We start from the raw sequence: 26,791 nt of genomic DNA on the forward strand, positions 1-26,791 counted from the left end.
AATAGCAAATGGAAAGAATCAAATGTGTAGACTTAGACAAGGTATAAATGTTCCCGCTCACGATGTTTAACTTTCAGTATCTCGGCCCCACTGGGAGTGAAATAGCTGCCAACATGTTTTACGAAACCTTTACAACCAGCCAGCCCAAAGCCTGGCAATTTAGTAGTAAACTTCCAGCAGGGTTTTACAAAGACCTGAAAAGTTTCTTGTAGAAGAGAGAAGATAGAGCTAGATCTGGATCTGATGTAGAACAGACAGCTATGAAATACAGGTGCCAGCACAGCTTTAAAAAAAAAGTTTCTTAAAAGGAAGGATGATTTTGGACATGCTTCTGTCTTCTGGAAAGAGCTGCAAGACATAGCTGTGCCTGTGAAGCTGGACCCAGGAGACAGCTGTCAGTTGGGCGAGTCTCCAGTACCCACTAGACGCTCTCATATTAGAAGAACTTCCTGACTCTTTTGTGATATTCCTGAACTTTTCACCCACGTGTGCCAGCAGAGATGAAGATCTGACTGCAGAGGCAAAATGGTCCCTGGGTACTAATGCTATGGATTAATTCAGGCTGTGGATCAACAGTTTGATGTGTTAAACCTTTGTTCTCACTAGTGCATGGACAGCCAGAGACACCTGTGATCTGTGACTCTGCAAGTACCTGTACCAGGGCTCCGGGAGAGACATCTGACAGCTAAACCTATGAGTTTGTAACTCATCACCCTCAGCACTGGAATTCAATTAGCCAAATGCTCATCCTTGGGTGCCGAACCCTCTGCAGTGACTATGAAGGGAACCTGGGTTATGAATTTGGACTCAAACCTCTCAAACAGGTGTCTAAAAGCCCACTGAAAAAATAATGAGGGTCTGGCTGCATTATTGCTGCAAAGAGAGGGGCAGGGAGAACCGGGGTCAGAAGACAAGTTCATGACATGAACAGCTGGTTACTCCTTGCCTGCACATTGCATTCCTCGTGGCCAGGGTCAGGGAGGATTCCTGCTTTAGGTCACATTTTGGAGTTAGGATCTCCAAGCCCTCTGGTTTCATCAGTTACACCATAACTGCAAGAGCCAACTCCTGAAACTAGCAGACGATGTGACTTTACCATCATATGTACAATGCAGTATGTATATTAATTATATCTGCAACTATAATCATATGGACACATAGAAGTATGAAGACCTTGATGTGAAAAACATTTTAGTAAGATGATTTAATGATTCATCACCCATGGAAATAATTCTCTGTATTCTAATCTACCAGGGCATTCCTCTGTTTCATACAGTAAATGCAGACAATCGCTGTCCCCTCTGTTCACTGCCATTAATTCTCCTTCAGCCTAAATTAAAACTGCTTTAAATGTTTCTTTAATGTCCCTCAGTTATATTGTACAGCCTCTATAAGGCTTTCCTCTTACAGGTTAGTTAAAGCCCGGACAACATGGTCTTCTAACCTTGATCCATCAGCCAATTCCTAATGCGTGGATGGAGGAGTGTGCACAGAGATCAACTGAGATCAGTGAAATTTCATACAGGCAAAAGAGATCTAACCAGGCTTAAGTCAGCACATCTTAAGTCAGGACATCTTTTTCTTCTCAGATATGTACCTTTCAACTATTTTAATCTCAGTGAATGTGCAGTTGTTTGCTCTGACATCTCTCCTTCCTTCCTTCTTCTGGTAGTTTTCTGTTTTGATGAATGTGGGAAAGCCATCTCTCATACTGTCCTAAAACTGACCCATGATAAACAAGATAAAGCTTTTAAGTTTCCCTGTGAGACTTTGCTTCCCACAGACCTTACTGGATGTGGGATTACTATGCGTCAATGTCTCAAAGGCCCTCATCCGTGTTGCTGCTGTTTAGCAGGTTATTGTCCATCTGCTGACTGATGGTAGCCAACTGTCTGCACGTACCTAGCCACTGCTGCGCAAAATAAACGTGCTGCCTTAGATTTCCTTACGGTATGAGCCTTGCTAGAAAACAGACCATCAGGGTGGCTTAGACTAATGCAGGCTTAGTGTAAAGGCAGGCTTAGAGAGCTGACACAGTCAGGTACCCCAGCTCTGCTCAGAAGTGGCACCTTGCTAGGCCAGAGCAATGTTGTCTGTTTGCACTATGCATCCATTTTCTCAGATAAGTAGCTGTTTTAGCATGCTTCACTTTTTTTCTCCAGTATCTCAACACATTTCCAATCACATTTGCATTACAATGCAAGCAAAATAAAATGTAAACTCCTTATAAGCAGATAGGAACCAACCGCTGAGATACTTGCTTGAATTCTGCTGTTGCAAATTCCTACCAAAACCAAATGGCATTCATTCAAATAAGGGCTGAGCCGGGACAGACTGGGAGGTTTCTGAGCTAGCCCAGTAATACAATTCCTAGTGAGTTCCTCTGTACCAATCTGTTAGAAAATAGCAACAGTGTGAGCACGACATAGAAAAAACCTCCATCTTTAACATTTCCTCTTCATTTTCAAGCAGTAGGATATATACCCAGAACGTCTGGCAGTAGGCACTTGGTCATATGGTTGTAACAGCAACGTAGAGAAACATCACACGCAAGAAAACCTATCTAGATACATCTGGTTTTCATCTTCATAATTGCAGTGGTCTAGCAGGTATTTTTGACAATCGGAGAAAAACAAACCTCCAGAGCTACCTGTCAAATAGACAAAGATAGCCTGAACTCCTAGAGAACATGGGGAGTTTTACCTGAGCAAAATCTGAATAAGGGTTTAAACGGGTGAGATAGGAAGCTGCTCCCAGAAGGAAGATACACAACATCTGGCCATGATGCTGGGATGCTGCACCATCTCTGGCCCAAATTCAGCAAAGTATCTGCCATATCTTTTCAGAACAGCATCTTAAATTTAGTTCACTCTGCAGAGACTCTTGCTCTGCCCTGGGACATACCTACTAAAAATCATATTGTAATATTGAATATTTATGTTAAAGAATCAGAAGGCTCTCATCTAGGCCTGAAAACCTAAAATACCCCAAATGCATTTAAAACAACACCAGTGTAGGTGTCATTATTTACTATTTAAGTACCTGTCAAGTGCTGGCAATGTTCTCAAAACATGAATTAGGACGGAGCTATTTTATTTCCAGTGGAAATGCCTGAACCTCATTTAATCTGTTTCAGCTTTTGACCTGTCAGAACCCATATGGGATGAAGCACTGAGTGAATTATACAGCAACAGCAACTTCTACTGTGCCCTAATTATTGATTAAAGTAGAAAGTAAGCATTTGCACAGTCCAGACACAAGTGAGATGCCTTTCCTATTCAGAAGAACAGCAAGTTCAGTGCATGATTTTCTGCAGTGTTGTTGCTACACATATTACCCAACTGTGACCTGAAAGTGAAAACAACTATAAACACATATGAATCATCTTCTTAGATGATTTTTATCCAAGTTCAGACAGGTAACCTGGATTGTTAAGCTGTTTTTACCTTACTGTCCTGTGGTTAAAACAGAATTGAGGTAAGGAAATGCACATGTGTTGGTTTTAAAGTCGGCATTGGTCCTCTAACACATGAATAAAATTTAAACAAATCTCATTCCCATAAAAAGCTGGATTCTGCAGGCTGGGGAAAAAACACACGCTGTTTACTCTTGCCATTAATGTTCTGACAAGGCATTTTCCTGACATAAAACTCATTTTCACCCCTGTTTTGGTTTTGCAGCATGGTAGCAATAATGTTTAAGCCTGTTGGACACCACCTCATGAAACATGCTACAAATCAGCTTCATCGGGTGAGCATCCCACTGCTGTCTGCAGCCAGGGTCCCTGACACCATGGGCTTAAAAGTGGAAAGGAAGCCCTTTTGCATCAGGTTAAAGATCAAAACAGAACATTTTGTTTTGTCATTTTAAAAAGAGCTTACTTGGATGTTTTAGTCTGAAAGAATAAATCAATGGAGGTTTCAACTTTGGAAGCCAATTTGGAACAAAAGGCAATGTAAAAGCATCAAGCTGTCCCAAGGGCCTCACAAAGCCATTTGCCTCTTGTCTGTATACTCTGTAGAAGGGAGTCTAATGCGAGCGCTTGCCAGCTATTAGCACGTGCTAATGAGACTCCTGCTATTGCCAGTTCATGAGGACTGCAGGATTTCTTACAGAGCGGTGGGAGACCGGGTACTGGCAATCAAAGAGTCATCACGGAGAGGCATTTCTCCTCTGGTTCCCACTAATTAAAGCCTCTTTTGTGGCTCTTTTTAAAAAGCCTCTTTTTAAAACCACCGTTTGTGGTGGTCCAAACGGCCAGTGTGGAGGCAGGATGGGTCACACAGAGGGTGGCCGTGGCTGATTTTGTGCGCTGTAACTGTGCCTCCTTTCAGGTCAGTCCTTACCCAGACCAGGGTCCCACTGATGCTGGGACACTGGTCCATACTCCACTGGGTATGGACCCAAAAAATTACCTGCCTTGAACAAAATGAGCTAACGATGTCTATAAGCGAGGCATCTCTGGAGACCTAGAGCCTGTAGGAACTGGAAACTAGAAACTGGGAAGCACTAAGTACAAGGGCTCTAGGGTATTTACACCCACTGAATATGAGGTTAAAGGATCGGTCACTGTAGTTAGACACAACCCCATATGCAAGGCTCTCCAACCCTCTAGGAGAGACAGGAACATCTCTGCATCTGGGAGGGATATAGTCTGAGATGCCCAGTCAGCAGATTTAGCCCGTATCCTGCGTGGCACTGAGGCGTGGGAAGCCCTGAGACCGTGGCAGCCCCCAGCCTGACCCCTGGGGCTCCAGGCGTGCACATGTGCCCTGTCCAGCCCTCTGGGCGTGCTCCAGGATCTGACTCCGAGCCAGCCTCCAACCATCTCACCTCAACAGCAACTGACGCTTGGTTTAGCTTCTGGAAACAGAAACACAACCTTGTCTCAGGGGAAATTTCATTACAGCCCTTGCTGTGATTTCTTCAGTTGGTACAGAGAGACTCACACACCCCCTCGCAAGAGTCATGCAAAAATGTACATCTCTTGATCTGCACAACATAGTCCCTCTTGAGACAGTAATGCTAGCAGATACAGCTTATCACACAGACTGTTCTCACACAGCACACCACATAACCTTGTGCCTTATTTGCATTTTGCATGAAAAGAGCGAGCAACGTTAAGTTCAATCAGAAACGAAAGCAGAACCCATTCTAACAAATGGGGAGATAACAAGAGCCCCGATTCTCCTCTTGGACACGATCACAGCTCCTCTTACGGCCAAGCAGAGCTGGGAGCGCACAAGACAGGAAGAGGGCTCTTGGAGAACAGAAGAACCTGCTTTAAGGACACGACACAGAGCTACAATAACCAGGGAGAGAGAGAAGTAGAAAGAGACATACTGGAGAAGCTGACCATTGCGAAATGCTGACACCGGTCTCCTGTGAATTCGATCGGACACCTACCGGAAGAAAGAAAACCAGAAAGAGAGAAACAAGATAGCAAAATGATACCCAAACAGACCAAACTGAGGCCCCTTCTGATCCCTTCCACGACTCCTATCTGTCTGCTTTCAGCCTTCACCCTTACCTGCATCCCTAAGCCCTAGCCCAAAGCTGACACCAAGAGCCATCCCTGACTAGACCACTCTACATCCACCGCTGTGCCCGGGAGGTTTTAAGTAGTGTGGTGCATTTTTTGTCTTCAAACATACTTTGCTTAGGATCTGGCATGTACAATCGCAAAGGCAGTTTCTCCAAACATCTCTGTCCGAAGAATCCGTTTGGACATCTGGAGGGGAAAAGGGGAGAAATCACAGAACATGTCTGGCACCATTCTTGAGGCTAAGGTCAGAAACAAAAAGTGCATTGTGATGAATGGAAAAAATAAAGGCTTTACGCGCATATTTACTCTTTGCTTTGCTTTAACCAGGCACCTGCAACATCAGCATTCCAGCTCTATTTTTGGCCTGGGTCTTCAAGCAGCCAGCCAAACCCCTCCTCTCCTCCTCTGCCTGCCTCCTTCCTTCTCACCTGCTAGAAGCACCAGCTGGCAGGAAGATCGAGATGGGCTGGATGCTACTTTCAGAGACTGTCCTTGGAGCTGCTAGCTAGACAAGACTGACAAGAGGCACCACAGAGCGGTGAGCATTGCTCAGGCGACAGTGAGCGTTGTGTACGGCAAGCATCTTCCCATTATTACCCCAGAAGTACCCACAGGATGTTCCAGGGAAAAGGGTTACGTTGCGGTTAGAAAGAAAGCATGTGCAGAGTCTCTGTGTTAACAGAGAGAAAAGGACAGAAGAAAGCTGAACCGAACAGGTCTCACATGCTGCCCAACTGTGAGGCTCTCTCAGGCTATCCTGACCAATGTTACGTGATGGACCGGGATGTGCCAGCTCATGGGGCACCATTAGCGTGATGCTGCAGTGGCAGGGATGGCGCCCTGCGGATGAGGGCCACCAGGCATGTGCACCAGCTCATGAGTAAGCTTCCCGGAGCAGCTCCCAGGCTGAGCCAGGTTTGGGGAGCACAGGGATGTGGGCAGGGGTGCAGCGGGAGCTGCTGAACCACGCACGGTGGAGCAGCACCCGCACACTCTCTGTTGTGACCTGCCACAGCTGCAGGTGAACCTGGGAAGCAATGGGAGCTCAGCTGTGGGTGGTCAAACGCTTCTCCCCCAAGCACTTATCTCTCTCCCTCACTTCACATCTTTTCTTCTGGCCTCCTTGGATAGTCCCTCAAAGTTATGCCTAGCTTTCTTGAAGTCCCAGCTCTTACCTGCCCGTCCCACAACTCCCTCCCTCCCCACCGACCTCTCACTCCTCTGAGCTTAAGAGGGTTTTATCATTATAGCTAGCATCTTAACATCTGTTTTCCAACTTCCCGGGGTAAGCGGGGCTGCAGGCTCTGAGCCTCATACACGTCAGACCTTCCTCGCTCTCAACTGCCACCCACAAGATTGCACTGTCCCTCAGTGTTCGGCAGACCCCAGCTGGTCAACAAAGAAGGGACTGAAAGACACCTCAGCAAAAAGGATGTGGACCAGAGGCCCGAGCCTGAGGTCAATGGCTTAGCTCTCTGCCGGTCCACTGCGAAGGACAGCAAGCAGCCGGAGCAGCCTCAGCACAGTGTCAGACGACTCGTCCCAACCTGCGTGTACGGTGAGGTGGAGTGGGGCAGGTCCAGGTCCAGGTCCAGGTCCAGGTCCACGTCCAGGTCCTGGTCCTGGTCCAGGTCCCACACGCTTAAAGCCAGCCGCGTGTGGGCAGTGCTGATCTGACCCTTTCGTGCCTCCCAAAGGTACGCTAACGCCTGCTCCCAGTCTGAGGACACAGCGAAGAGGATGAGGAAGGGATGGCTTTGATGTTTAATATGACCAAAGCTTTGTAGTTCCAAAGCTTGTTGGCAGATTAGTTCTGTACTGTTGCTCAAGGGCTATGGCTGCATTTGTTGTTCTTGACAGATTTATGTTTAGATGGCACGTTACAGACACACAACTCCAGTGGCAATAAAAAAAAGTCAAGAAGAGAGATGAATTCCTGCTTCTCTCTACTTGCTTAAGGGAACACAGACAGTTTTTTCAGCAACTATTTAGTTCCTCTGGGGGGAAGAGGTAAAAATTAGAGAAGTCTTCCCTATTCATTATGACCAGAAAACCTTGATTTTTAATAGTTCTCCCTTGTCATGGGCATACACTGATCTGGGCCAGCAGGTGGGAATCACGACACGCGAGGGAGCGCTAGGGGCTCTCAGCAGCCACACCAGCTGTACAGACCAAGGGTACACCAGCCCACCTGTCAGGCCAGCAAGGATACAGGCTTCTCCGAGCTGGAGGGCTCCTCTCCAAACAGGAGAGGCGAGATTCAGCTGAGGTCTGGGGAAGGACTTGAGGAGGCAGCAGGTGGCTGGGCACAAGGCAGGACAAGGTGTAAAGATCTCCCAGCTGTGGCGATGGACGTGGCTGGTGCCATTCCCCCAGTGCACAGATGTGTAATCCCTGCCTGGACACCTGCATTAACACTCCCGGGGGGGAAGGCTGAGGCATTTGCTGACACACCGATACACCACTGCCACAGGCTCCTAAAGGAGGCCATCCGCCTGTGGGACAACCTGCTGGTACTCCAGAGGTAGCCTGAGCCTCAATGACGGATGCTGGATGCCCACAGGGGACCTGCTGATACACCTCTGAATCCAGCATGATCCAAGGAGAAGATATAGCCAATAAAAGGCTGCATAATCTCTCCATCCCATCTACTGTCCTTCTCCACCTCAACACCTCCACAGTTCCAAACGTGTCCATCTTTCCCCTAAAGAATGCATTTCCCAGTTCTCCAAGGCAGGGTGCCTCATGTCCAGGGGACGTTTCACCTGCTGTCCCTCTCACAGAAGAAAGCTTTGGAAGGCACTGCATGGCTGACGTGCCTTTGGCACTAGATTTCTTGCTGGTTTTCACTGCAGTTTTGGTAGGTCTGCACTGAGCAAAAAAGCTGGTGCACCCTCACTGCCCATGACCAAACCTGTTTTCTGTGCTACAGAGCATCTGTTTTTTGGGACCTGTGCTAACACCTCCATGTGGGAGTGTGCTGGGCTATTTGTGCACCTCAAACTGCTCGGGAAGAACTTAAGGGCATGGCTCTGCATGAGGCTTCACTGAACTCCCTAGTCATACACTTAAGTTTCTCAGTATCCATTTTGAAACTGGAAATTTGACTCCCTGGTCAGGCAAGTATCTTTGAAAAATTCACCCTGTTTTCTCATTCTTGGACGTTCATCTTGGAGCACAGGAAAGGGAGATACGCTACTAATGTCATTTCAATGCCAGGGAGCCCAGCTAGCTCCCAAGGAAAGCCCAGCCCACGGGGCTACCATCAGACACGAGGCCTGTTGACCTTCCCTGTGATGAAGCAGGGGAAGCTGGTGCTGGGAAGTGGGGTGAAGAAGATGCCCTGTTGGCAGTCAAAGAGCACAAACCTGAGGCAGCTGGGTGATGCAGACTCACAAGGACAGCCCTAGGGAAGCATGACTTTGGAGAAACCATTAAGAGATTGCACTGCGGCTTCAACAAGGCATCCAAAATAGAAGGTGTCTTCCCAAACCTTTCTGAAGTTTATTCATCACCACTGATAGAGTCATGAACTTATTCACAGAGTCTTCAAGGGTATCCAGTTTAGCTTGCAATGTGCTGCCCATTTGTCTGGGATCTGAGATTTCATGTATGTTGTGAGCACACCGAAGGGCCTCAGGGGTGCTGCTGGATGAAGCAAATGTCCTACCCACCTCAAAAAGGGGAGCTTTGTCTGAAAGGAGCTAAAGCTGTCTCAGGCACACATCTGCAAGAGGTCAGCCAAGGCTGGAACTTCAGTGTAACTGAAGCTGCACGCCATTAAGGAAAGACTGAAAATTACATGAAAACTGGTGGAAGGAAATAAAAACCCAGAGAAAGAAATTGGTGAGAAGTGAAAAAGCAAAACAGAAAAGTGTCAAAGAAGCTTTGATGCCATGACAGCTACCATATAGCCCATCTTCAGATCTCTGCAGTCAGCCTAGCGTGGGTGGGGAGAAGAGCTTTCTAGACAGAAGGCAGTAGCTAACTGTCTTCTCTGTTTCTAGGACAGCTCAGGCCTTTCATCTTTAGTTACTAGTGAATCAGCACTGGGAAAAGTGGCAGAAAAGAAGCCCTTATGAACATGAGCACCTTCTGTCACCTCCCAAGCTAGCATACGAGCTGTCAAGACACATGTGCTGCTCTGGCATCCCTGGGTTCTGATTCCTCATAAGCAAGGCTTCTGGCAGCAACAGTGACCAGGAGACCTTTGAAAGCATTTAGTGCTCATGGTTCGGTTTTTTTAGCGGTCTCATACTTCTAGGCTGGTGAAGACGATTTGTTATTTACTACTATGGCTCCAGATGTGACTTCTAGGAAAGAAATTTCCAGCATGCATGGCACATGAGTCTCCCAGTGTGGACAGGAAGAGCAATGGAAAGCACCCCTTCTGCATGCAGAATCTGCTGCCTGTGGTAAGGGCTTCTGGGCAGCTCTTCTTTAGTGGCCAAGCATATGGCCTGAGGGACATACCTGAAAGCTAAGGCTCACTAAGGTCGAGAGCCATGAGATGGTCTTTGATCATGGTATCCTTCTTCCTGCACATTTGACCCTAGTCAAGAGGTTTTGGCTGGCTATCCCAGCAAAACGGAGTCCCTCCTCCTTTTGAAAGCTCTTGCAGGGACTACACAGATAGTGGACTATTCCTGCAAATACTACCTTTGGACTTCCTTGTCCACTCACTGGTGTCACGGAGGCCCAACATGTCTCTCCTCAAAGGCCAAGGGAAGTGGACAAAGCTGTGTCTGTAGGAACGGTCTTGGGGAAGTACAAGGCTGCACCAACCTCTTGCAGACAGCACCTTGTCCCCTCTCTAGCCTGTGTGGAGAACCCCCAAGACTGCCCTTGCTTAACTCCATCCCTCTGTGCCTAACCAGGTGCACGAAAATTTAAAAAAATTGCCACATCTGAAAATTTGCTACTTGCAAATGCCATCGATAAAACTGCTCAGGGATTTTTCTGTCCAGATCCTGTTGTTGCTGGAAAATGTTCAATTCTTTCAGTTTTGACCAATTCCTTAAGACTTTTTTCTACCCCATTTCAAAAACATCCACAAAGTTCTGCTCTTGGGTTCAGGATGAATTGCAGTTAAATATTTACATGGTAAAAAAAAATGCAGTAAGATGATCAGCCAAACAAAGCATCTCAAAAAGTACAAACCAAAATGGTTTGAATGACCCATTTCTATGTTGTTTGCAGAGCATGTACTTATGAAAATTGAGAAACTTTGACCTTTTGCCCTGGGGCAAAATATCAGGGCAGAGCAATAATTATTGTTAATTATTATTTGCTACTATTAATTAATAACATCATTATCATAATGTTCCTGCTGGAAGCAAAACTTTTTCTGCCCAGCTGTTGATCTAAATCTTGCAAGGGTTGGCACATTTCCTTTGCTCCCCCAGATCTTAATTAAAGTATGCCAAATTCGGTAGCTCTCATAATGCAATCCATGTTACAGAAGAATGTGAACGAGCAGATGCTTCAAAATAATGGGGTAAGGAGAAGCTGTAGTAGAAGGACACAATGCACTGATATAAGCAAATGGAGAAATGTTTCAAGCATGTTGCTTATTTGTGTGAAGGGCTGAAAAAGAAGACAGTTCTGTCATTGTCCCCTGACCAGTCCCAGATGATCAGGCTCTGGAGAGCCACAAAAGGCTGGACTCCACAAAATCGCTGATGGGAAGAAAAGAAAGCAACCAGAATAAATGCAGAGGCCTTATCCAGAGCAGCTAATCAAGGCATGTTTGCTGTATAGTAGAGTCCAAACTGCAGGGACACCCACTTCTGGGCTTAGAGAAAACAACAGCGCAGCTCTGAGCTGTGGGAGCTCAGCAGGATCTGTGCTGTTGTCTTCACCGAGCCTCACTGTTGCAGCATCAGCTTCCACACTCCAATGGTTCTCAAGGGTCTGCTATAGTTATATGTGCATTAAAAAGGACATATTGAACAAGATGCATGGACGGGCCACTTGAACCCAAAAAGGTACCTGATCTCATCACCCAAGATAAACAGCATGCAAAACCCAAGGAATGAGTCCTGGCTGATTCAGGAGATTTGGAACAGGATGTGGACGTTTTCACCCCTAGCTCAACACTGTGGGCTCTTCATTTCCAAGGACGTTGCAACACCTCCCCACAGAACTGCTCATGTATCCATGGCAAATTGACATACTTGTGGTTGTGCAATGTGCAACTTGTGCTGACCAAATCAGCAGAGTCATTCAGAGGGATGGCATAGCTCCTGACACCACAAGGGAGCTGAGCAAGCTGTGCTGCAAGGAGGACCGCAGCCATACAAGATCAGCCTGATGTTCACCCCTTTGAATGGTGCTCTGGAAAAGCACAGGGGAGCTGGCAATGTGGTTAACCCTTCAGAATGATCTTTCCCCTTTCCTGGGAGACTCTGCAAGAAACAATATACACGGAGGAGGTAAGCAAATGGGCTTCTAGGAAGTGAACCTGTGATTTTGTAAACGGGTGATTTGCATGCATCAACTGGCATACAAATGAATTAATATTTTCTCTTTCGCTTTGCTTTGTTTTTTTATTCTCTCCTTGACTTTCACTTCTTGTCTGAGGTCCTCCAGGCCTCTGACCTCACTCTCTCACATAACGCAATGCTGTCAGCCCAAACCCAGAGTGTCTGTTTATCTGTCAGCATCTGTAAATCCTTCAGCCTGACTCTTGCAAGCACAACCGGTCCAGCATGTTGGGGGGTGTTGCTCTATAAAGCTCTTCAAGTCTTCTGAACCCATGCAATTTAGGAAGATCCTGGCCCAGGGTACCAGCCACTTTAATGACATCAACCACACAAAAGAGTCACGAAGCGCATTTAAGAGGGCAGAGAAGGACTGTGCAGGGATGAGACTTGGGTTTGTTTCTTTGTTTGGCTGGAAGACCCCAACTGTAGATAACATGTGCCAAGACCTAACTGGGAAAAAGAGTATTTCTGCTGTGATACACACGCTAGCACAACCCCATGGGGCATGGCACCCAGCAGTAAAAGATTAGAGCAGCCTCAAACTGCTCTAAGTTGTGCCAAGAACCCAACGGGCTCCAGGACCGAGGCAGACCCAAGATAAGAGGCTGCTAGCCATCCCAAGCGCTACGTTCAGCTGGACAAAACAAACCAGTCACCGCTCTTCTGTGTCCCAGCCCAGCTCAAGGCCTTGAGACTTGCTTGTGTGCATCCCTTCTGCAGGCACTGGAATTTGCTCTACTCAAACTCGCCACTTCCCTACAGTTATGGTGAGAAACCAGTCCAACTCATAAGGCCTCTCTGAGCAAAATGGTCTGGAGAAGGGTCGAGAAATTCTTCCTGTCAACAAGAGCCTGGGGCGTTTTAATTTACTGGGGCTGTTGAGTCAATTCTTTATGTGTGTGGCTTAGTCGTTTCCTGGGTTTATGCTGAAAATTTGCAGAATATCTGAGGCAGATCACACTTCTCCCATCTAACTTCCAGGTGGTCTGTTTGCAGAGTCAGGATAACAGCACAGATTGTATCATGTTCAGGTTTCCTTTGACACTAACGTGTAGAATTTACTTCAAATTAAGGACAAAATTATGCAAGCACACAATCCAAAAAAGACACAATTTCTGGAACAGCTCCAACTCCGTGCTGGGCTCTTCCCCAGTGAAGAAAACACATTGTCCAAGGTCTAGCTGAAGTGTATTGAAAAGGGGTGGAGGAGGTGGGTTTACAGGCAAACAGTTTGTTCCCCAAAATTTAAAGGACTGTTGTGGTTTAACCCCAGCCAGCAGCTAAGCCCCACCCAGCCGCTCGCTCACTCCCCCCAGTGGGATGGGGGAGAGAATTGAAGAGTAAAAGTGAGAAAACTCGTGGGTTGAGATAAAGACAGTTTAACAGGTAGAGCAAAAGCCGCGCACGCAAGCAAAGCAAAACAAGGAATCCATTCACTCCTTCCCATGGGCAGGCAGGTGTTCAGCCATCTCCAGGACAGCAGGGCTCCATCACGCGTAACGGTGACTTGGGAAGACAAAATGCCGTCACTCCAAACATCCCCCCCTTCCTTCTTCCCCCAGCTTTCTATGCTGAGCATGATGTCATATGGTGTGGAATATCCCTTTGGTCAGTTGGGGTCAGCTGTCCCGGCCGTGTCCCCTCCCAACTTCTTGTGCACCTCCAGCCTGCTCGCTGGTGGGGTGAGAAACAGAAAAGGCCTTGACTCTGTGTCAGCACTGCTCAGCAGTAATGAAAACATCCCTGTATTATCAGCACTGTTTTCAGCACAAATCCAAAACACAGCCCCACACTAGGTACTGGGAAGAAAATTAACTCTATCCCAGCCAAAACCAGCACAAAGACCAGGAGGAACACGTTTCTGGGAAGCCTGTTAAAAAATAATAATGAAAGGCCAGCTGCCAATTTAGGCAATATCTGTAACAAATCAAGCATGAGTCACTTCAGGAGAAGAAATCATTTGAGAACCCAGCTGCTCTTTTTGCTCCAGAGTGCCAGGGGTAACATCTACAGGAAGGATCTCCTATGCTTGTGGACAGCTGCAAACAATGAAATCCACTCCAGGAAGCTAATTAGAGGATGGTGGCAGGTAGTGAACAAGAACACTCTAAAATTCTGTTTTCTGATAGGTGGTATTGGAAAGGCTGGTAACATCACACAGGTGTCGGGGTGCTAGAATCTCCTTAGCACTCAGTAAAGGAGGACTGCAAGCTGGCACACGGTGCCAGAAGACTCCCCAAGGCCCTGCTGACTCTAATCAGAATAGCAAAGTGGGAACAGCGCACGGACACATGTGTTGCTCCTGGCTCAAGATGCTCACGCAGCTCTTGTTTGATCTCCAAGGCATTGTGTGCAGAAGGACCTATTGATGTCCTCCGTGCTCGTGCCTCAGAGGCATGGCGTGGCTGGAGGACCAAGGCTGGCTCCCATGTTACAGAGTTCAGAAAAGCAGGTCAAAGCCTGCATCTTTGCCTCCTCTAGTTTCTCCTCCAAATCTGTATCTTTGGACCTTTCACAAACCACAGCAGTAGATCTCCTGTCTTGGTGCAACGAGGAAGCTGTGAAACATTTCAGCATTTTGCTAGTTTGCAGGCAGGCAAATGTGAAGTCTGTTTATCCATCAGCAGCCTTCCTCAAGAATCCTCCGTGTTACTGGGAAAGCCATTTTATGGGAAATACTATGTTCAGTTCAAATGCTTCTGCATTCCTCAATAACTAACTATTGCCTTCTGGAGTCCAGAAACTCTAAAATTACACCACTTCAAAAGCCAGGATTTCTTATCTTCAGTCTACGATTTAATGATGAAAACACCCAAGGAGAATGAACATCCAGATATCTCCTCAAGCATTAAGATCAGAAATGACTGTACTGTGTGGAAGGCACTAGGGTCCCCTGGGTTCCTGTTAACACAGAACTGTCTTTTCTGGCAGATGAATACTGACAGTGCAGACCTTCAAAGCACCTCCTTTTGGTTAACAATTTGCTGCCCTTCCATACACACCCATTCAATTCCCATCTGGTTTTAGCAATTGGTATCTTGGGACTCATCAGAAAAGGAAATCATTTTACCATCTGCAAGTAAGGAATTAAGGCTTTCAAATGATATGAAACAATTAGGTCTGTTTCGTATGGCACATAAAATCTTAATGGAATCCATCACTGAGCTTCCCCTCTGTTCATCAGCTATCATAGCAGCCTGGTTTGAAGGTAGACTCTTTCTTCGCAAGGCTGGAATTACTTTGGTTAAAACAGTCTATTTGCTGAAGACACTTGATAACTACCACATGTATCCTTCATTAGGAAAAATGGAGCCTTACCATTATAGCTGCGTATGGCAGGAGTTCAGGTAACTCTTGCTGTAATTAGAAATTGATCCAATTTGAAAAGTCTTGATCTGGATTCAAGTTCTTCCCAAAAGAAATAGCCTTGAGATCTGTGCTTTTGGCACCACCACGTTGCTTACAGATAGAGACATTGATTCATACACTCCTCCAGGCTTCAAGGGTTGAGCCCTCCGCAGCGTGGGAAGACTGGAACTGCTGGGGCTTCCTGGGGCTACAGCTACACCAGAATAGTGGCTGTGGCTTTGATTCATCATATGGGGCTTCCCCCGTGTTTCCTATGGGGAACTCTGGCAAGATGAACTTACAGTGCCACCAAGAAGCCAATGGCAGAGACAACTACCCTAAAGCACAGGTCTGTGGTGTACAAGGGCTGCTCTCACTTCACACACATGGGAAACATGGAGGACCACAGTATCTGGTTTCTGTCCTACCCGGCTCTTTTCATGTCTGAAGGGGCAAGCCTGGGAGAACTGGAAGATGCTGTTCATCCTGTGTCCTTCCTACCACAGCTGATCCTGCATTGGAAAGTGAGAGCACAGGAGCTCAGCAGAATGCATTTCCACAGGGTCTTTCCTACTGCTCCCTGCCAAAACAAAGGAGTACTGGGAGGAGGGAGTTGTGCTAAGCCTAATCCAGCTCGCAACCCTTCCAGGCGCGGTGATGGTTCTGTTCAGATGTGTCCTTCAAGGCCTGAAGAGCTGAGGTGCCTAGTGAGCATTACACCATGCAGTGGCAGTGATACTAGCTTGACATCCACAGATGTAAATACCTTTGGCTGTGCATCTCCACGGAGAGGTCTCTGGGCCACGCAGGGAGAAAATAGTCATCTCTGGGCTTCTCCAAGCTGGGCACAGTGACGCCTGGATCCCCAGGTGAGCTCAGAAGCTGACTGCATCTGCTCAGCAAATGCACACCCAGGGCACCACCTCATGCTCACTCTGCAGGAGCCCAGGGGCAGGTACAGGTGTGCTTTGGGTACCTACATCTCCAGCACTGACAAGCAGACTGCACTTTTCATTCATAGTCCCCATTAGGTTTGGAGGGTGAGCTGTGAGATGCTATTGGGCTTGCTGGCTGTGATAGGTTTGAACCAGAGGTGAAAAGCTCTCACATCCCATTCCACATCCCTCAGACTATGCAGCCCCACTTTAACCTCTCCAAGAAATTTCATTTTAACGATAATTTAGTATGTCTCCTTGGGTTTTTTTGCAGGTTTTAACATTTGAAGGGGAGAAATGAACAACCCACAGCCTACCACAAAGTGGCACAGAGTGGTGAACAGCTGTGTGCTAAACCCGCTTCTGGGCCCATGAGGTGCAGACAGGAGAGGTAAGAGGCAGGTCTCAGTAAGGGAGCCCCTCCAGTCTTGGAGGAGGGAGGTGGCTGTGCACTGGGGAAAGCCCCCCTGCTTGGAGGGGAGGACGTATCAGCGGGGGACGCGGAGCTTTGACCTAGCTCAGGGAGAGCAAAAGGGACCCGACCTTCCCTGAAGCTGCAGAGGAGAAAGGGAAGAAAGGGAAAGGAAACAGCCAGAACAAACATATTCTTAGAGGAAGAGTCAGGAAAAGCGAACAGTGGCACTCACACAAAAAAGAAAATATGAACCCTCCTCCCCCACCCCCGCCCCTCTAGTCTGCCTTTCTGAACCTGCACAGCTCAAACTGCAATTGCCAGGAGAATTTCAGAGCTAACCCTCCTCTGGCAGTTGCACAGAGGTCTCCTCTCCCCCAGCCAAGTAATTTCCATATTGACACAAGAACTACACTCACTTACTTGCAAGACAGCTGATTAATCCCCTCGATGTAGTAGCATACCCCACCATTGACACAATAGGACTTGGCTGTTTCGTTGCATTTTCTAGCATGCCCGGACCAGGAGGAGAGAGTTGTGGTTACTGCAGGGAAAAAAAAACACACACAAAAAGGATATATTGTTATTTCCTTTGTTGGGCAATTCTGTTTTCTTTTATGATTTTCAGCTAGTTCATTTGCCAAAGTAAAAACCCCAGAGCTACAAACCTCAGCCTGTGCCTTCAGACCCACCTTCACCTGGGGCTGCAACTTGACCTTTCCTTTCCCAGCAGAAGTGGCCAAGTGAGTGAGGCATTGAGGACACGCCTTCCTCTAAGCAGCCAGCATGTCAGGACAAGATCATCTTTTTGGCAAGCTCTGGGGAGAAGTGCCCCTTTCCCACCTCTCCTTGCCCTCCCCTTATACATGCATGCAACCCTGCACCAGCAGGCTGGCAGGAGGTTAGGACAAGCATGTGCTGCAGAGTCACGGTGGCATGCTGCCGAGGCCTCATTTGCATCGTGATACTGGACCAAGATCCAGAGATACTGCAGGGGACATTTCATTGCTTCACATCTCTGGGAGGAAATAAGTTTTCAGAGCCAGAAGCAAGTGCCCTCATTGTCCCCAGAACAGGTCTGGCGCAAGCAAGAACAGCTCCATCTCTCCCTCCCCTATTTCTGAGCATTTCTCTGTCATGCCCCAGTGGGGCTGCCCCAAGAGACCAAGCAGAAGTTCAGCAGTAGAAGTAAGTCAGCCCCGGTCTGTGCTAAGAGGGAGGCAGCCAGCATGACTCAAGTTTCCTGGGATACAGATGCTTTTCCAAATCCAAATTTCTTTCTGGAGAAAAGCTTTCCAGCCATGTAAGGTACAAACAAAACTGATGGTACTCTGCAGAATTTCACTGCAATTCCTGTCTCTGAATGACTTAGACAAACTTACAGCCCAAAACAGAGAGTCTCCATAGCCAAGACAAAGGCTTCTAGGAAGGGAAAAACCTTTTGTTAGAGCAACTAATACAGGTTACAAAAGCAGACCAGCTTTGGGGAATGCAGACCCATCTTCACATAACTGAAAGAAGGGCTGGGCACTCAAAAGCATGTGCTTTTTCCAACTGAATACTTAATCTCATTAAAGATAGTCCCCCTTTCTGGACTACCCACCTTGCTTATACCCTAACACAGTTACATCTCCAGCAGTGTGGCTACTACCTACTTTCCAGTGCCTTTTATGCTGTACTCGAGGTTTCTGAGGAGGTATCCTCCTCCATCCTGTTTTCCAAAGCATGAACGAACCTCATGGAGAGGTTAGTGACTTCAGACCAGTTGCTGAAGACTGAACACCTCATTGACAGGATTCGAGGAAGAAGGCTGGAGCCAGAGCCTCAGGCAGTAGCTAGTCAGAACCATGGGAGAAGCAGCAAGGCATGCCAGAGCCTGCCCTGGAGGGAGCCAGGGCTGCTCCCCACACCTCGGGCAGCCCCCGTGCCCGTCCCACCTCCGCAGCAGGCTCAGAGGCTGCTGCAGGTGCCTGCCCTGCTGCCTCCAGCTGCAGCCCACACCGCCAGAGCCAAGGTCTCCGTTCTCACGCTCCTGCTCCAGCCCAGTGCCTGCCGGGCACGTCCGCGCTCTCACAAGTAAAGGAGGGCTCCCAGCGTCCTGTGAAGCCTCTCACATTTGGGTGATGCTTGGCACATGAGCAATGAAACAAGCTTGTTCTGGTTCTCTTGCTTTTAGGACTATCTCTGACTGCATGGGGTCCATGCCTCTCTGAATGAGGAGTTTGCTCATCAGGCTGTGCACAGCAGGAGTGGCCCACGCTGTTACCTGCACACAGCTCAAGGCAGAGCCAAGCTTACTGTTCATTTTGCTCGAACCAATGCATTGTCCAACCCCATTGTCTTCTGTTCCCACGGGGAAGTCATTGCCTTCCACTGTCTGACAGAGCCAGGGTTGTGCACTAAGCAGTTATTTCTATGCTTTGCCTTGAATAACCATTGCCTCTGGGGTTGTCTTTTCACAGCTATCCAGGGCAGAGCAAAGTTGTCCCAAAGTGCTCTGCAAACCAGACATGGCAAATACTTCAGCAAAGACTGAAAATGCACATGGCCCTGGGACAGCAGATAGCTGCTCCCCTCCTAGGGCATGTAACGCCAGCCAGCTGGGAGCCAAATGTGCGGAGCAGTATACACGTACTAGAGTGTATGCTGGGTTTTAGAACAGATGATTCGACCAAGCTGCCAAAGAAGTCCTTGCAAAAAACCCTGAAATATGAAAACTCCCAAACTTCTGTAGGGAAATTCAGTGCTCCCTTCCAGTTAAGATTAATGGGAACTAGAAGCCAAAGCCATTGTAATAGCTTTGTAAGAAGCCTGTATAATTTATACCTTTACGAGATAGTAGCACACTTCTAAGGCCAGTGGAGAGCTGTGGGTTCAGGACAGAGGAGCTCTGTGTGTGATAGCACCTGGACTTTCTTTGCAAGGCCTCTCCTTTAGCTATTGCTTGATCCAGCCACTTAAACCAAGCCTTAACACCAAATGCCATTTTAAATATAAGCATGAAAATAAAACCTAGCCTGGAAGCAGGCAGCTGTGTCCCAAAACACAGTCGGAGCCAGGGTCTGCACAGGCTTCATTGTGCATGTGCATGGGAAGCTGCAGGTTGTACAGGCTGCCGGGCTAGTAGGAGCTGCCTGCTTTGCTCTGCAGCTCTTGGGGCCAGCTGGGCCAGCCTTGTGGAGGCAGAAGCAGGAGCAGAGCAAGCAAGGGACTGCCAGGGAAGTGTGAAAATTGCAGGGGAGCAGGTACACAGAAGACAGCGACTGTCCCTTCCAACAGTCCCCAAGTGCTGCCTGGCCAGCAGCATGGGAGCTGCTGAAAGCCGCTCGCAGGGTGGCCTTTGGTTTGGAGTGCTTGCAGGCTTTTACTGAAGTACCTTAAAACTGCACAATGAACTCTGTTAAAGCTGCAAGCGTGCTGTCAGATCAGGGAGCACTGAAATTTCATGAACCAAAGCACTGGTGCAAATTGAAAGGCACGTGGATGAAGAACAAGCACAGCCTGCAGGAAGCCGTCACCCCTGCAACCATCAAATGTACCAGTTGCTAGCAAGCAAAACGATCCATCTGGCAAACTCGCACATCATAAATCCTACAGGAAAGGATTCTGGAGCGAGCCTTTCCGCAGTAAGGGAGGAGCAGAGAGGAAGAAATAAAAACAGAGCCCAGAAACCTCCCCACAGAAAACACCTCAAATAAAAACGTACCCTTTCCACCAGAAAAGGTGGATGGGAAGATGCAGTGCTGTGTGATGTTGTGGTACCAGAGTGGATTACAGTGCTGACCAGCTAGAGATTGCATGGGATTTTCATCCCATATAAACAATTTTGTTCCTTTTATACAAATAAAAAAGAGACTGACATGAATGAGGCTTGGGACATGCATGTTGTGCACTTCTAGAAAAAGTCAACAGAGCTATGCCTGTCAGAAAAATACGTGGTTGATCAGTTCTCCTAGAAGCATCTTGTTAACGTCGTTATCCTTTAAATCCTGTTTTCTGCAAGTACCGTGCCTTTTCTCCCAAAGAAGCACAAAGTGTTTTAAAACTGAATCACAGAATCATATTACTATGGTCCATTTGTTAGCGGCAGAGATGTAGCAAAGGCTACAAGAAGAGGCCGTCAGCCCGGTTCCCTGTTGAGAAGAGAGTGTCATGAAATACAGGCCATTATAAGACTATAAGCTGAGCAGTACTGGTCAAACCAAAACCCTGTCTTGTCTCTGACAGTGGCGAACAGGCAATGTTTAAGGAAGAAGATCAGCATGAGCATGCAATGTTAATTTTCTTCTGGCCATCTAGGATGAGCAGCTCAGAGACAACCTAAGTCTTTGTTCCTGCTCATTGCAGGGGGGTTGGACTAGATGACCTTTAAAGGTCCCTTCCAACCCAAACAAGTCTATGATTCTATGATTTTGTCAGCCTCAGTGTCTTTACATTTAATAGTCCTTGATGGATTTCTCTTCCACGAACGTGTCTAGTGGCTGTTTGAACAAATCTAATCTTGTAGCATCCACAGTATTTGTGACAAGAGCTCCAGTGTCATGTACACAGCGTGCAAAGACACATCTCCATTTACTTCTTTTAAACCTGCCCCTTCCTGGCTCTTGTATCAGAAAAAATAGTGGACATCCCCACTCATTTCCCCTGGGCTACCTGTTGCTTTACAGGCACAGCCAGCATCTCCTTCCCTAGCTGGAAAGCGATGATCTCTTTAGTAGCTTCTTATACAGAGGTTGACCTGGCTGCAGTCCTTTTTTGTGCCATCTTGGGTTCTGGTTTTCCCTTTGGAGATGGCGAGACCATCCTGCACACACGATATTTATGTCACCCTGGTTTTCTCTCTATTCCATTCATAGTAATTCCTAATGTTCATTTTGAGTTTTGACGTACTGAATACAGATCTTTATCTACTATAACCCTGAAATCTCACTCCTGCATGGCAACACGGAGTCCAGAGCCTCCCAAGGTGCCTGATTGCTCTGGGATGTTGCTGCAGCTGGGACTTCATGTTCATGAGGGCAGTAGCTGCAACTAGTTTGGGAGCAAGGATGGAGAGACCTGCCAATTCAGAGAGCAGCTCTTGGTGGGGGGACAAAGGGAAGCAAAATGTCTCGCTTAGAAAACATTACTTGTGCCTGGGTTGAAATGTGGCCCCCTTTGACACCATGGGGCAGCAGATCACAGACAAGTACCTTGAAGCATGAGGCCAAGGGAGATTTCAGTGCGTTTCCACCACACTAGCAGGTAAATTCCCAGATTCACAAGTGACTCCATTCAGTTACTTTATGATTAGCTGTATTCCCCCATCATCCTGGGCCACTGGAAATAACGTTAACAAATATCTACCTGGTCCTGAGTCATCTGCAGTTCGATGACCGATGTTGGTAAAGTGAGCCTCACATACAGTTTATTTGCAGTCATGCATGTTCATTCACCTCCGCTGCAAACACCATTCAGGTGTGCCTGGTGATCCAGAAATGACTTCCCACAGCTATTTTACCTTAACTGCCACGCGGTACCAGGCAGATTTTACTCCCTGTTGGCTGGTGTGGTAGAATAAGTCCTTCATTCAGCCTCCAATACAACTCCATCTATCCCGAATGACTTGGAAAGTTGTAAAATTACTGAGATAAATAGAGATCTGAATAAGCAAGGGAGCAGTTTTGGGTGCTAGCTGCAGTCTGGGTGGACTGGGGTGGAAAGGGACTCACATGTAGTGGGAGATGATGAGGGGGTTTGTGCAGTAACATCAGTCATGTACCAACTGCCTCCCCAAGTACTTCAACGAATTAAGGGGAAACAGGGAGTGTGCATGGGGCAAGTTACAGAAAAGAAATGGTGAAATTAGACCACTGGGAATAAGCAAGGTGCCCCTGAGGCAGGGGCCTCTGCAAACACACAGGCAAACTGGTCACAAAGCTCCTGCAAGGTGGACGAAGGCCTGGAGCGGCTCACCCATCGGCAAGTCAGATCTCCAGCTGAGAGAGCCCTGGGTCTCAGTCCCAGGGCTGAGAACAAAGCAGAAGGGAATAAGGAGGTGAGGACGGGGAAAAGAGGGCTGCCTCTTGATGGATGTGATTGCGAACGATCTGAAGCCACCTTTCATTTTTGCTGTCCCAGTCAGTGAGAACAGTGCAGCATAAACACACGAGAGATTCAGAGCACTGTAGTCATTCAGAGCGTCTGTTTTCCACCGCACGCCTAGGTTATTCGGGACTAACATCAATAGCAGGGCAACAGAGAGGAGAGCCACAGGCACTGACGTTGCCATGTGGACTTCCCTTCACACAATCCATCTACGCAGAAAGGCCATTAATGATTGTGCAGGGATTCTTACACAATTCCTACCACGCACGTCATTTAACCTTTGCAGGCAGCTCACCAGCCTGTTCTCAGAAATCTGGTGAAATACTCCCCCTGCAAAGAGTTAATTAATGCAGCTTGGACTATAAAGTATAGTTAATTTTTCACAAACTACAGCTACTGTCGATGAGAGTAGGGAGGCAGCGATAGTTTCACTGCTCCTTTTTTTTTTATAAATAACTTTGACTGGTGGGTTCATAGAGTACAGACACTTTATTCTCTCAATATTTAGACATTCAGTTAGACAGATGAACTCAGCTGGTTGGAGAGTGTATACAAATTGCCTGTTCTGTATATGCCTCGTGTACTTACTGATAAAACACAGAATTGCTGAGGTTCCTCTCAACCGAGTTCATCCAACTGCTTGTCAGAAGAACATGGACGAGAAGGTGTCTGGCCAAGCTATTCCTTAGTTGTAGCACTGTAATCCTGGCGCGAGCCACACTAAACCCATGATTTACACTGATTAATACACTGAAGGGCTGTTGATCCTAACCATTCTCTCTGTGGCAGACTTCTGTACGTCTGGTACAACACTCTCTTCTCTTAATAAACCTGAACAGAGGCTGGATGTTCACTGCTGCTATCTGTACATAAAATCAGAAGGGCCTGTGCAGACTGGGGCTCGCCTGGCAACAGACTGACTCTGGAGCTCATAAAAATTCTGCTCCTGTGTGTTTATTCATTTGGAAATGACCCAATATTTACCCCTGCATTTTATTGAAATAGATCCTGCTGGAATTATGTTCCCAGTTCCTGAGGGGATCATGACGATCAATAGCTGCAGACTAGAAGTTCATCCCAAAACACAAATGCTGGACTGCAGGACACTCTTCTCAGAACATCAAATATCGCTGATCAAAACAACACAGGCAGCACTCCCCATGTCTCCCATCTGCACTGTTCAGGTGTTTCGCTGAGGAGCAAGTTTAAAGGTTTCTGAGCACCAAGGGACTGCCTGTTTCCATAGGACAGGTAGCTATTGCAGGGGCAAAGTCCTGTGTCACTATAAAGCTTCTAGTTCTCCTCCAGGCTGATCTCTCCAGCTTTATGAAGGAGCCCTTCCTATGCTTTTCTCTACCACAAGGGTCCCAGAATGCACGTGTTAGCACTGCAGCATTTTATTTTCCCAAATCCCCATCATCAATTGTAATAGCAGCAACATGATACTTCAATGAGGGGATTTGTTCAACAACCTAAAAAGCCTTTTGCAGGGCCAGTGCCAGCAGGAATGCTTTGCAGGCGGGACAGCTGAAGCCCAAAAGTGAAGCAACATGCCAGGATCACATGATGGAGTCAGGCAGAGCAGATCTGCTGGTACACGGCCTCCTGCTCTGAACGCTGGGCTTACAGCCCCAGTTCTTCCAGGGGACATCAGCTTCCATCCTACACTTCACTCCATACTGCCCGTCTTTGTCTTTAGAGTGTCAATGGCCTGTCTTAATATCACATCTAGAGTAGTAGATGTGATGGCTACTTAAAAAATATACAGTGTGCAAAATAAGCAGCGACCGGGACCTGACAGCAGACAGGCACAACAGAGCTCTCTCTGCAGACTGACGGCGAGACCTCCAACACGTACACCTCAAGGTACCATGCCTGCGTGCGTGCAGGCTCCACTCAATTAGCAACCACACCTCCAGTTGTGGGTTTTAAATTATCTGAGCAAAGGCCACGCCAGGACTTATTTTTAGTCTAATACTGAAAACTGGTCTGTCCGCATAGCCCTCGGTGGACTGACTTCTGTCTGCTCTACCCGTGCTCTGGGCTGGCTGGACACCCTTCAACTCCAAACCAACAGCACCACGCTCACATTTGTAGCATCGCTGACTCCAGGAGAGCACAGTGCCTTCAGACTGGAGTGACCAGAGATTGACCAGCCAATTAACGTGCAGGTCTGCCACGGTCACCCAGTAAAGGCCATGCCAGACTGGACTTCAGACAAGGTTTGGGGGAATTGGCTGAACCTTAATTACATGGCACATCTTACTGTGGTATATGCTGAAGGTTCGATTCAACTAGATGTGACTTACAAACCACATCACAGTAAAGACATCACTGAGCCATTGTAATCATGCAAGTCCACCAGGCCTATCTCACCTGGGAGAGAGAAAGTAAGGAAAATATTTCCAACACCCAGCCATGCTAAGCATTGGGGGAGGTATTAAATGGGCGAGGGAGAGCCTGAATAAGTCTAAACCAATGAGTCTACAAACTTAGTCCAATGACATCACCAAGATGACAGCTATGAAATCTGTGGACCCAAACTGGTGTGTGGAGAGTTAGACTTAATTGGAGAAAGAAGGGCTGTTTCACCTACCCTCCCACGGGGATTTCTAAAGGGATTTCAGTGAGGGCTTGTGATCCCCAGCAGTTGAAATAAAGGCCCCAAAAATCAGTCCGGAGAGCCCAGCTTTCATTCAGGTGCCTGACATTATCCCCCAATCCTCATGTTCCCAGCACAACTCAGCACTGCCTCTTCTGCTCTTTCTCCCTCTCTCATCTTCTCATCTGATCCCAAACCTCCCTCTGCTGCAGAGCACCCGTAGAGTGAGATTAGACAGCCGAGCCAGCCCTGCCAGCCTACGCAGGCTGGTAAAGTAAAGGCACTCAACCAGATTAGCTAGATAGTGACCCAGACAAAGGGCATGAGCAGAGTCCGGGTGAGCAGCTGCAATGATCCACATGTTGGTTTAGAGCATCTGCCCATCACTGGCGGATCCTCTCGTATCCTGATGGTACCAAACCACGCTTCCTCCACCCAGCCTGTATTCTTTTTTTACCCTCAAGACTTTACCTGTTTGTTGAAGTCAAGGAAGTAAACTAGAGGAGAACTCAACAGCAGAAAATAAGCAAAAGGGATTACCTGACCTTTTCAGAAATTTCAAACATTATCTTACCTTTTAAAAATGAAACTTTGATAAGATTTTAGCATCTTTGTCCTGCATAAACCTTCCATCTCAGAATGCTCTACAGATTGCTCTGAACCTTCTTCCATTCTTGCCTCCATCAAAATGTTTCTAAACTTTGACACTGATTCTTTTTCTGTTTACCAAGCAAGTCTGTAGCCACAGACTCCTGAACCTTGTTTAGCTGCTTCAAGCTGCACAGTGACAGGATCGCATTACCATTTTGAGTTCTCTGGATGTTGAAATGAGCATAAAGGACCTTTCTCTCTGCATCAGGGCACATGATCAAGTTACCCCACCCCTGCAAGTTCCTGCCTGTGAGCTGAGCCACTATGACCACCCAACTGCGCAATCTTAGTCTGTGACAAACACAAGACATGTCTTATTTAACACTTTTTCACTATGGATGAGGCTACTGCAACTATCTCATGCTTACTGGCCTCAATAGGAAGACTTCTTAATAAGAGTAGTAGGGATGTCTTCTTTTTTGAGCCCCAGTGCTTTCTGAAGGAAGCATCTCTAGGGCTGCTGTAGTCTAACAATGCTCAAACAAAAGCATATACTCAGAGGAAGGTGTAAGACTGTGGTACCATGTCAAAATATGCAACATCATGGAAAAACTTTCCCAGACACCAGATTTCCTTTCTGAATCTGGCCCTCAGAGTCTAGCCTGACCATGTGGACCAAAGCTGGTGTTAAGATCAACACTACACCCCTATGACCAGGCTAGCACTCACCACACTCCATGGTCCAGCTTGTTACATCTGCTAAATGTCTCTAGCTCATCTGAAGGT

At 47.3% G+C, this 26,791-nt stretch overlaps 1 protein-coding gene across 4 annotated transcripts in view; it reads right to left on the reverse strand.

Moving 5' to 3' along the window:
* The window catches only part of NRG2 (neuregulin 2), a 177,479-nt gene that overhangs the window by 20,057 nt on the left and 130,631 nt on the right, over nt 1–26,791 (reverse strand). For 3 of the 4 annotated variants that reach the window (XM_076350042.1, XM_076350039.1, XM_076350041.1), the window contains 2 exons: nt 17,149–17,269; nt 5,344–5,402 (listed from right to left, as the gene is read on the reverse strand). In XM_076350042.1, coding sequence (XP_076206157.1) covers nt 5,344–5,402; nt 17,149–17,269 — 180 coding nt within the window. Of the gene's footprint in view, nt 1–5,343; nt 5,403–5,654; nt 5,732–17,148; nt 17,270–26,791 lie in introns of all 4 variants that reach the window. The other variant, XM_076350040.1, reaches the window with a different exon arrangement.

This window comes from Aptenodytes patagonicus, chromosome 12 (genome assembly GCF_965638725.1).
Source record: "Aptenodytes patagonicus chromosome 12, bAptPat1.pri.cur, whole genome shotgun sequence".
In the NCBI taxonomy this organism is placed as follows: Eukaryota; Metazoa; Chordata; class Aves; order Sphenisciformes; family Spheniscidae; genus Aptenodytes; species Aptenodytes patagonicus.